Source organism: Bos taurus, chromosome 10, assembly GCF_002263795.3.
Source record: "Bos taurus isolate L1 Dominette 01449 registration number 42190680 breed Hereford chromosome 10, ARS-UCD2.0, whole genome shotgun sequence".
In the NCBI taxonomy this organism is placed as follows: domain Eukaryota; kingdom Metazoa; phylum Chordata; class Mammalia; order Artiodactyla; family Bovidae; genus Bos; species Bos taurus.
In genome coordinates, this window is record NC_037337.1 from 15,162,808 (window position 1) to 15,175,148 (window position 12,341).

At 53.3% G+C, this 12,341-nt stretch overlaps 1 protein-coding gene across 2 annotated transcripts in view; it reads right to left on the reverse strand.

Annotated features, from left to right (window-relative positions):
• Positions 1–12,341, reverse strand: part of ITGA11 (integrin subunit alpha 11) — a 133,243-nt gene that overhangs the window by 33,912 nt on the left and 86,990 nt on the right. For both annotated transcript variants that reach the window (XM_002690525.6, XM_059890771.1), the window contains exons 11-12: positions 4,931–5,075; positions 2,004–2,152 (exon numbers count right to left, since the gene is read on the reverse strand). In XM_002690525.6, the coding sequence (XP_002690571.2) occupies positions 2,004–2,152; positions 4,931–5,075 (294 nt within the window). The remainder of the gene's footprint in view (positions 1–2,003; positions 2,153–4,930; positions 5,076–12,341) is intronic.

Sequence of the window (12,341 nt, forward strand, 5' to 3'; positions counted from 1 at the left end):
TCCCCTGCACATACTTCTCTTTAGCCTCTACCCTTTTCTCCTCCCCTCTCTCCAGGTCATGTCTATCATCCTACAGGTCACTTCCTGTTCAAAGACATCCCTGGCCTTCCCAACTCCATCCCCTGCCGTGGGGTCCCTTTCTTCATGCTCTCCCCCAGCCCTGTCCTCCTGCCCCCTAGCACTGGTTCCCTCCACAGACGCCCCCCAACAGTGGGTGCTGCTCCTGTCTCATTCCGTCCAAGCCTGGGCGCTGTGCCTGGCACACAGGAGGTACTCTATAAATGTTTATAGGAGCAAGGGATTGGTCAGGAAAGAAAAGGAGCCCTTCCCAAGGACAGGCCCTGCGTGAGGCACTTTACAGCCTCACGCTGTCTTGGGAGAAATCATTGTCCTTACTTCACAGGGAAGGAACTGAAGCTCAGAGAATTTGAGTCACTAACCCAAGGTCAGAAGGCCGGTTACAGCCAAATTGGGTTGGAACTCTGATCCATCTGACACCCAAGCCCATGATTCTCCCTTCCCGGCTTGGGGTGTTTTCGGAAGAAATTTATCCTCAAGCATTAAAAACTTTTAACTGAGGAGAATGAAAAAAAAAAATACAGAAAAGGGGAAAAAGGAAATTATAAACACGGTATGGGGAGGGGAGAGATGTGCCTACATAGAATGATTACGAGGCAGACAGAGAGCAAAGAAGGAGGCGGAGAGAGACTGTCTAAACATGTGGCCTCAGCTATACGGGTCACGGTGATTTGGAATCCACTTAACTTAGCTGCTTTCAGTGCTGCGGTTTCTTGTTTGGATGTTGGAGGCAGATCCAGGCAGTAAAAATGTCATATATTCTTCAGCGAATTCCCTCCGGCTCTCAAGGTCTAACCTTGGATTCCTGAGGGCCGGCCCTGGGTGGGGTATGGGCAGGCAGTGTGGAGGCTGGGACCAGAGCAGCGCCCGGGTCCCCGGTGCCCTTGGGATGGGAAGAGGGATGGTGAAAGGATGGCTCCCTGCAGCTAGAGGGACTGAGGTTAGACCTGGCCGAGAGCGTGTCCTCATGGCCGAGGGCAGTAGAAGAGGCAGGAAGCAGGGCTGTTCCCAGGCTCTGGAGCACCAGGGGCAAGCCAAGAATAACAGGAAGGAGCTGGACAGGGCTCAGCTCAGCGCAGGGTGCCATGGACACTGGATGCTGCCAGGCAGGAGGGGCGAAGGCCTTGTGTAGGGGTCGTTGGGGTCAGGAGGTAGCACAAAGTAGGCAGCCCCACCAAGAGTCCAGGATTCTGAGCTTTACCCAGTGAATCTCCCCAATAACCTTGGAAAAGCTGTGTTGATTCTCAGGACCACAGTTTTCCTGGGCTATTGAAAACCTGTATCAGAACCCTGTTTCCTGATCTTTTCACTATCCCTGACTTTAATCATAGCTTTCCCCCATGCATTCAGACCTTCTAACATGAGACTGCCCACCACGTCTTGGGGGGTGCTGTGATATTGGCAGTTGTACCGTTCTGCATCATGCCCGTTCCAGGGAAGGAAAGAAGTTGGCATCTTGGTGCACCCCTGGGGCCTTGTTGTGGGCAGAGGCATGACTCCTCCCACTTCTGGGAGCACCAAGGTGGCATGAGGAACATGAGTGCCCCTTCAGATGCCTAGGGGCCTTGTCAGCCCAAGCTGGGAAGTCATAGCCTGGATGTTGCCTCTGCTAGAGCCCTGAACTCTAGACATGACCAGAGAGATGCTGGTGGTCGGGGGCAGAGGTCTGGCTAGTGCACCAGAGACAAGGGCTCCATGGGTTCTCCCAGGTTCTCGTTGCAGCAGCAGGGTCTGAGATCTGGCTGTCTGGGGAGGGAGCATCAGCTCTAAGGTGGGTATAAAGAAGGCATACCCCCCTAGCCAGGAAGGATGTTTCTGGATCTGGGGGCAGTCCTGTGAGGGACGAGCTGAGTTGCAGTCCCTCCCAGCCTCGCCACCCCGGCTGTCCCGCCTGTCGGCCCCACCCCCAGCCCCCTCTGCGTTACCTGCTCGCCCCGCAGGGCCTGGTGGATGGTGAGACTCCGGTTGCTGTGCATGGTGAACAGGATGACTTTGCCTGTGTGGTTGAACCGGGGGGCTCCGGCCACGTACACCCGCCCCTGCCTGGAGGACACGACCGATGTGACTGTGTACCCTGCCGTGGGAGGAAACAGGCTGGTCTCTGACGCCGCGGCCTGGCAGACCTCGCCAGGGCCTGGCAGCATGGGTGGGCTGCTGAAAGGAGAGTATTCAGAGCAGGCTGAGCAGATGGTAGTTCTAGACGGTGGTTCCCAGGCTCAGCTGAGGAGGAGGCCTGGAAGAGGCAGGGCTTGGAAGGGGCTGGTGGACGGTGCAGGGAACTCACTGCGCCCACCCTCTGCTGGAGGGCATGGAAAGAAGCCAGGTGGGGTCACTAAAAGGCATCGCTGACCTGGAACATGCACATCGCCTGCTTCACTCTCCCCACAGGTGAGCACGTGGGGGAGCAGGGAGGCGAGAGAACAAACCCTAGCCATGCTTCTTTTTATATTGGGCTGGCTTTGTTTCTGATCCCCACCAGTAGTCTCTCTGGGGACCAGGCAATGTCCTCTTCATTACCAGAATGCCCTGCTAAGTGGTCCACCAAAAACTGAAGGGTTGGCTGTGCAGAGGCAAGGAACTGCTCTGCTCAGGGCATGCAGGTAGGGGGTCTCAGAGATTCCTGCAGCCCCAAAGCGGGGAGTGCCCAGGCTTCTCTGCATCCACACACGTATGCCACTCAAAAGAGAACAAGACGGAAACCCAGGGGCTCTTTGGGAAAGGCCTCCAATCCATGTTCTCGGGATCAGTGCCTGGTCCCTGTGAATTTCCAGTCGAGCACCCAGCTCTGGGTGCAGCGTCCTCAGACAACCCTCCTGAAAGTGGGACCCTTGCAGGTGTGCAAAGCCGAGAGTCCTACTTCCTGCCAGTTGATTTGGAGAGTGGATCCCTGTTTTTAGATGGGTGCCAGGCCTTGCTGGCAATTCCTGGGTGTTTTCTGGGGAATGAGCGGCTCCTTCTGCTGTGTGTGCATGCTTGTGTGCACGCCTGTGTATATGTGGGTAACTGTGTCTCGGGTTCCACTAGTTGTTTTCAGAGTGGCTGCGGGATGCACAGAAGCCAACTCACAGTGGCCGGGAGTGTGGGTGCAGTAGGGTGGGAAACTGGTTCTAGATACAACATCTTTGACACTTGGAAAGGTGTTCTGGGATGTGGGGTAGGTGAGAGCAGGATATCGCATGGAGGGTGGCTAACGGCTGTGAATTCAGAGCAATCACAAAAATACAAGGGTAGAGCAGGCTTAGCGTTGTGTGGTGGAGCAAGGGTTTCTTCTAAGCTGAGCCCTCAGCGGCATTACTGAGAGTATTCTCATTGACCCCAGGCGTTTGGGGTTCCCGGAAGGAGGGACAGTGGTAATGGGAGGGTCCTGGGGGCTGAATGTCCTGGGGGCAGGCGAGGCCTGACTCTCAAAGCTCTAAGCAGTGCTGAGAGCTTCCTGCTTCCCTGCTGGCTGTGGTTGCAGTTCCCATGTGGCTCTGACCAGCAGGCAAGGCCACCCTGAAAGCTAGAGAGCCTCCCTGAAGGCCCGGGGCCAGAAGTCCATCAGCTTCCCCAGTGTGGAGGCGGAGAGCCTGGCCTCCCAGTCTCCTTCCCCAAACTCCCCATCTCCCTTGGGGCACAGAGGGAGGAATCTTCCAGAGATCCCCCACAGTGCCCTCGCTGGATGAACCCCCAGAGAGAGGAGGAGCAGAAAGGCGCTCCCTCCGGACTCCCACCCAAGGAGGGACCATGGTTGGGCCTCATGAAGGGTCTTCTGGGAGGAGGAACGACCTTCCCACCACAGAGAGGCCCACTGACAACTTAGTTCACGGAGAAGTGGGGTCTGAGGCTGCATTGGTGATAACGTCACAGCTGGTAGACTCAGTTCAGAAACTCAGGAAGACTTACAGACAACGTGAGCGCTTCTCCTTTCCTCTGGTTCAGCCCTTTCTGCATGAATGGCAGAGGCTCGCTACTACAAAACTGGAGGTGACTGGGTTATGGTTAAGGTCTCACAGCTGGGACCTGTCACCACCAGGTCAATGACTCACACTTTTCTTTTTACGACCACCTTAAGGTGCTTAAGGTGAGCTTCCCTTGTGGCTCAGCTGGTAACGAATCTGCCTGCAATGCAGGAGACCTGGGTTTGATCCCTGGGTTGGGAAGATCCCCTGGAGAAGGGAAAGGCTATCCACTCCAGTATTCTGGCCTCGCAAAGAGTTGGACATGACTGAGCCACTTTCACTCACACTAAGGTGCTTAATGGGAGATGACTCCTGCCTTGATGATAACACAAAGATTTGGACATGACTGAGTGACTGAACTGAACTGAACACATCCTCAGCTCTCATTTTTTCCTTGGGGAGGCAGACTTCCTGCACTCGATTCTTTTTTTTTTTTTTTTTTCCTGCACTCGATTCTGAAAGCATACCAACAGCTGCCGGAGACTCTAGAGGCATCAGTGGAAACAATTTCAGGTCAGACTACTTGTCATTTATTCTGGCAGTCTGCAATCTTTTTGGCACCAGGCACCAGTTTTGTGAAAGACAATTTTTCCACGGATGGGGGCGGTGGGGGAGACGGGGAATGGCAGATGAAGCTTCACTCGCTTTCTCACCTCCTGCTGCATGGCCTGGTCCACAGCCTGGCTTGGGGACACTGATTTATTCTAGCTACTAATGGAGAGCCTGTGATGAGCCAGGCATGGTGCTGGGCATGCTGGATGCCAGCCTGGAGAGGCAATGACTCCTGACTGCTTGAATCAGCACAGACGATGCATGGACAAGCCCCTCGTCTTGTGTTTGAGCATGTTCTGGACCCCCAAGTCCTCTTTTGGCCCACCGCCCACTAGCCACCCCTCAGCCCTGCCTCTTACCCAGGTAGGCGCCATGGTTCTTGAGCTCCTCAGGGAATTCCTTCAGGTAAGACTCACGGAGAGGAATGACCTTCCCGCTGCTGGTCTCCTTTAGCACAGCTCCATTCCAGTCATAAGCGCCCACAGCTCCCAGCAGAATCCCGTCCTGACATCGGGGAGGGGGTGCACATCAGCTCATGTCCCCCGGGGTGCCCCTGGCCAGGAATCTGCCCTACATCCACACCATGAAGCATCTGCTTGCCCCCATCTGGCACCTCCTGCCCAGTTCGTTAATAGCCCAACTTCCAACCAGGATTCTTGACTTTAACAGGAGCTGAGGGCTTTCTTGCCCCACTCCATTCTTAGGATAAAGTGGGTCAAGCTGATCCCAAGGATGGGATCTTAGGAAACAAGGAATGTTCTAGAAACAGGCTCCAAATCCAGGACCAAAGTTGCATTCCATCCCTTCTTTCTGACACTCCTTTAAGTGATGAAAGTCGCTCAGTCGTGTCCAACTCTTTGCGACCCCGTGGACTATATAGTCCATGGAATTCTCCAGGCCAGAACACTGCAGTGGGTAGCCTTTCCCTTCTCCAGGGGATCATCCCAACCCAGGGATCGAACCTAGATCTCCCACACTGCAGGCAGATTCTTTACCAGCTGAGCCACCAGGGAAGCCCCCTTCAAGTGCTGCACGTATACTTTTCTGGGGCTTCCCAGGTGGCACTGGTGGTAAAGGATACACCTGCCAATATTCCTGCCAATGCAGGAAATGGTAAGAGACGTGGGTTTGATCCCTGGGTTGAGAAGATCCACTGGAGGAAGAAATGGAAAGTCCACTCCAGTATTCTTGCCTGGAGAATCCCATGGCTAGAGGAGCCTGGCATGCTACAGTCCACGGCAGCGCACAGAGTCTGACACGACTGAAGCGACTTAGCATGCCCACAACCTGTGCTTTTCCCCCTTCCTTTGCAGCGTCTGAGTTGCTTTCCTGCGTGTAAACGCTACTTCTTCATCTCTTCAGTACAAATTCACTGTGTGTCTGTCTTATGTCAGACACTTGCTTAGCCCTGGGGATACTATCCCTGCCCCAACAGAGCTCACAGGCATTAAAATACATACACAGATAAACATAATACTTGCAAACCGTGATAACTGCCACACAATGAGGGATGTGATAAATCCTGGCCTGAGACTTAATTTAGATCGAGATGGGGCTCAGGAAAAGCGTTTTGAGCAAGTGATGCTTACTTACCCAGACACCTGGAGAGATGAAATAATTTGTGCAAAGGCCCTGAGGCTGGAGACAGTTCAGAGCCTTTGGCTTCAATGAACTGAAAGCTGTTCGATTGGGCTGGAGCCCCGAGTGAGAGGAGCAGGGTGGTTCAACATGAGGCTAGCCAGGTAAGCCAGGGCCACATTTGTGGCAGCCAGCACCTCAAGGACAGGAGGTTGTCTTTAGTTACAGGGTAAGCAGATGCTCCGATGCCTGGGCAGGAAGATGGGGAGCTCTAGCTCCCTGAGAGGAAGCTTCCAGGGTCATTTGAGGGGGACTGGACTGGGTCTATCCACTCTCTGGGCTGCCCCTGAACTCTATCTCCACCCCTAAGCATCCACATAACTAGTGGACACAGGAAGATGAACACCAAGCACTCGGAAGAGGGAGAGCAGTGACTAGGGACAATGAGGGGCTGGGGCGGGGGTGGGTGGAAGCAGGAGGGGCCACCTTCCTGGGTCGCCTTGGTGATCACGAGCAAAACCTAGTTTTGCCTCCCAGCTTTGGAATGTTAAAGCACAAGCTGGTGAAGTCATCTCTCTCCCACTAAGCCCTCCTTCAACCCAGCTGGTGGGTGGAATTTGAGGTTTCCCCTCCATTGGTGCCCAGAGTACTGAATTTCTCCTTTCCTGGTGGCTCAGTTGGTAAAGAATCTGCCTGCAAGGCTGGAGACCCAGGTTCAGTCCCTCGGTGGGGAAGATCCCCTGGAGAAGGAAATGGCTACCAACTCCAGTATTCTTGCCTGGAAAATCCCATGGACAGAGGAGCCTGGTGGGCTATAGTCCATGGGGTTGCAAAGAGAAAGACATGACCAAATGACTAAACCACCACCACCAAAGATGGGGGATCAATAGAAAAATGTGACTCTGGCCTGGGGACAACAGAGCCATAACTAAACATACAGGCAGAGGCCTCAGCACTAATTTCATTACTGGTGGTGGAGGAGGCAAGATTGGGAACTGTAATAAGCTATGGGTCCTTTTCTCATTCCCAAGGTTCCACTTTCAAGAGTAAAGTTGATCATATATAAGGATTAAAGTCCTAATATTTTAAAGGTTGAACTGACTGTTCAGAGGATGTTTTTACGGCTATAAATTAGCCGCTCTTGGGCGAGTCTGATGTGCCTGGTTGTGTTTGATGTCCCATTTTCTCATCAGCTTTCTCTCTCCTACTCCGGGCACTTCAGCCTGGGAGAGAGTCTGACAATCTGTCGGGGCCAGGATCCAGGCCAGGGCCTCAGAGACTCCTGCCAACATTCCCCGCTCTTGGGGTGTGCTCCATTCTTGGCAAGATCCTTTCTCATCCAGTCACCCATTTGTGGGAGGCCAGCAGGACAGTCATTATCTGCACTAGACTAATGAGCACCCAAGATTCAGAGAGGGAAAGGGGGTTGCCTGAGGTCACACAGCAAGTCAGTGGCAGGGCTGGGATGGAGCTGGTCAGAGGAAAAAAATGCTCATTGGCTTCCCCAGAAGCCCCTAGATTCTGCTTTCAATATGACAGCAGGCCAGTCTGCTTCCTGGGGAGGCCTTTGAAGATGACTGTTAGGCTTTGCAGATGATTGGAAACCTCTGATGTACTGAGAAGGCCTGGCTTCACTGGGTGCGGGGGATTCAGCTGGGGGAGACCTGATGCTGACTCACCACAGTGGGGCTTGGCAGTTCCATCGGAATTTCTGCATTTGGCAGCACTGGGGGGCTGAGAGCTTCTGGGCCCTCACCTTCTGCCAGTCCACCCCGGCAGTGGCTGCAGGCAGGCTTGCGCTCCCAGTGGGCGGCCCTTTCCCGAGCAGGGTCTCCTGGAGCCCTGCTGCGGACAGGGTGCCCTGTGAGGAGTGGGCTGGCTGAGAGGGCAAGCCCAGGCCACCAAGGCAAACCTCAGGTGGTCACCATCTTTTCCCAGTTAGGAAAACCCAGACCTTTTGAGTTTGGAAAAAATCTGGAAGCATGGGGCTGAAGAAAGGGCCAACGATTTGATAGAAGAAGCCAGGCATTCAAGCCCAGCTGGAAAACAGAAGGGCTGCGTGGGGAAGCTCCGTGTTCCCTGCTCCAGGCCTGGCACTGGCTCCCTCACTTATGGCCTCCTTCCCTGCGAGGTTTCCGGGGCTTCCACCAGATATGACCAGGGTGGGCCTGGGTGGCCGCTGACCTTCCTGGCTCTCAGTGCAGAAATGAGGACATGGGCTTGGCCCCCAGAAGATCTAAGGCCAAGTGTGTGCCCTCCTTGAGGAGGACCTGTACCTGTACTTGCCTGAGCCCTCACCATCGGATCCCGCCAGCTCAGGTCTCAGCTGTCCTCTGACCGGTCCTGCAGCAGAATTACCTTTCCACCTCAGCTGAGTGCTCCCTGGTGTGTGACCAGATCTCCCCAAACTCTGTGTTCCTGCTCGTCCCTGTCCCCAGCCAGGGTCGGGCCACATGCCCAGCACGGGAAGCCGCATAGTCTTCCCGTGGGAATGGTGGTTCCCAACTTGGGGTGGCTTAGCCCCCAGGCAATGTTTAGTAATGCCTGAAGTCAGCTTTGGTAGTCACAGCCCGGGGTGGTGTTGGGGTTGCTATGGTGAGGAGAGACCTGGGATGCTGCTGACTACCTACGACGCACAGGACAGCCTCGCAGCAAAGAAGTACCCAGCCCAGATGGTCAGTAGGCTGAGTAATCCCAGGCCTGGGATTAGACCGTGATCTCTGGTGTTAGACATTCGAGTTCCACTTCTATCTCCAAAGCCTCCGGCTGTGTGACCTTGGGAAAGTTCCTCTCTCTCACCAAGCCTAAGGGTCCTCAGTTGTAAATAGTTCTGAGACTATTCTGCAGTTCTGTAAATAGTTGTGAGAACTAGCATTTTGAATCCTTATCAGGGTGCTTGGCAGCCAATAAGGACTGCATACATATTAGTTCCTCTCATTCATTAATTCGTCCATAAAGTACTTCCAGGGAGGCAGGGGTCCTCAGATCTCACAGTCAAGTTGGACCTACAGATGAGTCTGTGAAGAGTGATCTGATAGAGGCCAGGACAGGAGGGCCCACAGGAGTGGGTGGCCTGCTGAGGGGGTGGGTGGATACATGGCAGAGTTAGGGAAGGATTTTAAAAAACCTTCCTTGACTTCTTGGTTGGTTAGTCACTAAGTCGTGCCTGACTCTTGTGACCCAATAGACTATCGCCCACCAGGATCTTTTGTCCATAGAATTCCCCTCTGGACTGGGTTGCCATTTCCTTCTCCAGGGGATCTTCCGGACCCAGGGATCGAACCTAAGTCTCCTGCTTTGGCAGGCGAATTCTTTAACACTGAGCCACCTGAGAAGCCCTCCTTAACTTATTAGGGAGTCTCAAAATGCACACTTCTAGTTCCAAGCCTCAAGCTTCAATTCCACATATGTTTTTCCGACATCTGCTCAAAGGTTGAAGTTCAGAGAGATAAAACGATTTATCTGAGGCTACACAGCCAGACAGAGCTCTCCTCTGGCCTGGTAGCAATGGAATGACACCAGATAATACCAGTTCTTGGTGTTGGAGAGGCAGGGCTGTGGGGGCCGATGGAGGTGACCCATGGTGGGTCTGTTCACAGGGAGACCACCTAGAGGGCACGAGTGCTGGTCTCCCCCTCAGGCTCCCCTGTGGCTTCCTCGCCCACATGTCCATTACCAGAGTGGCCGCAGGGAGGTCAGGACTCTGTCCCCAAGAGCACCTTTTAAGGCAAATACACAGTTAAGAGGGTGGATGATGCTTTAACTAGTTGCTCAGATTGTCTTGGTAGAAGATGTTTTCAACCTAGTGGAGCCTGAGGAAGGGATCAGTGCCTGGAGGTTGAGATGGAGTTGGGCAGGAAGGACCCAGAAATTGGCCTGCAGTCTTTCTGTGGAGAGGGGCCCTGCACCATTCGTGGGGCTGAAAGCCGTAGGCTGGGACAGTGAGGAGGGGCCGGGGGTCAAAGGGCATGCTCTTACTTGACTATTCATCCCAGATCAGAGAGATGGTTATTTCTACTCAGAGGTCCTGGAACAATGGCCAGGAGTGGGGCGTCGGGCACCAGGGCATAGCCTTAGGACTTGGGGCTGGGCTTCTGAGGACTGCAAAGAACCAGAAATATTTCCTGCCACCAGGGGTCAACTTGCAAAAAATCCAGAACAGCATGGCAGCAGGCCTTGGCCTCAGGGGGCAGCCCTGGCTGCCTGCCCCAGAGCTGGCGGGGGAAGAATCCACCATCTAGAGCTAAGGGGGCTCAAAAGGAGTTGACAGCCTTTAGCTGTCAACCCCTCATTTCATCATTATGGATGAGTTTCTTCTACTTTTGATTAAACAAGACATGCAAAATGAGTTCAAATGCAAAACCCTTAGGAAAGAAGACAACTTTAAGGCTTTAACAGCTGAGAACCTTACATAATCACCTCTAACCTTAGTTATCCTGTCCATGAGCCCAGGAGGGTGGTGAAATGGGCACAGGCTGAAGAGGCAGGAGGTGGCTGGGGCTATTGGTCTGGGGGGGTAACCCCCCACCCCACACCCCAATTGCACTGCCTCAGCCTGTTTGTGATGTAACTAAGGCTGGTCCTCCTAGACCATCACGTGTAATTTAAAAAAAAAACACTCTGTTCTTATCTTGGGTGAGTGGCCAAGTCTTTCGTGTAGATAAGGTCCACCCTAATAAAACTGCTTCCTTCTGTAAACTTTTGGTGTTGGGGAGATTTACGGAGTGCAGTGCAGGAGAGCCATCACCACGGGCATCAATTTATTTACGGTCCTCTTCCTTCTACCACGCCTTCCCCTTGTGGCCCATGGGGATTATAGGCTGAGAGCTGTGGATCTCTTCTGCAAGCTTTCTGGCAGATTCATGCAGCTTTTTCTTGGTTACCCGGCTTGACAGGGAGTTCATCACCTCAGCAAGCAGCCAGCACTAATAGAAGCCACTCCAGCTCTCAGCAACCTTCACGTTCATTTCCAAATGCTAATGGAACCATTGGCTTACAAATCCATTCTAAAATTTGGCCAGGCATCCATAGCTCATTTTGCTGATGGTAATTTCCAGAATATTCTTTCTCCTTTTGGCTAATCAGGACTCGAGCTTCCTGGGGCTCTGGGTCCCTGGTTTTCCCAGCAGCTCTGACTTCTGGCCATCATGCCGGAATGTAATAATGACTGTGGCCTGGAGCTTTGGTTCATCCAGGGGCTTGGGGATATATGGGGGTCTCCTCTCCTAATCTGGACTCTGGTTCTTTCTATCTCGTTGCTTTTCCCTTCCTAACCTGAAGCCTGCTTTTCTTGCTAGGTAAGATGGCAGCAGACCAGGTGATCAGACCTGACCTTTCCTCTGCCCTTTGTGAACATTCTATGGGTCCTTCCCTTGGGACTAGGGAGTCTTCTTCTGACAGAGCTCAACAGGCCCAGGGCAACTGAAGACTCAGCACATTTGCAGGAAGCAGCTGCCTGAGGCTGTCTAGGGGGCGTTTCCAGAGGAGATGGAGCCCCAAAGTTCACCCAAGAGATGTACTCACTTGGGCTCAGGACCTGTTCTGGGCAAAGTTGAGAGGCTGGACCTTCTTGTCCCCAATCCCCAGAGAGGTCTGACTGATCCTGAGAGCTGTGGGGTTGGACTCCCAAGGACAGGACGGCTGTGGCCAATTATCATGGCATGACCAGCCTAGCACTGGAAAGCCTCTGTACCCTAAAATAGCAACCCAATGGCCAGTCACAGTGCCAGACAGGCCACCATCACTCTCACCAATCCTTTGGATTTGGAAGGACTTTATTTATTTAAACAATTATTTAGAAAGTCTTAAAGAGTCTCAAGTTCAAATGTAATCATTGTCTCTTTCTAAGTCTCATCAGATGAAAGCTTCCAGATGTCTGTCATTTGAAACAAGACACAGGTGACAGAAGAACCGGGGTTTCCACCTACAGAGTGGGGAGATGCCCCCTGGGTTTCTCCAGTTAGGGGACGAGAACAAGAGTTGAGCATGTGGAGGAAGCTACAGGAGGCAGCTGATGACCTTGACCTCAACAACAAGTTGAGGTCCTGAGCTGCTGGTCTCCCCTTTGCAGCAGGGGAACTCTATTGATCCTGCAAGAACTCATTTTGTTTGACATACTCTGCTGCTTGGGCCATTGTCAAGGTTCAGCTAAACTTCCCCGAATCCCTGAAGCTTGTCTTAACTGTCCTTCTC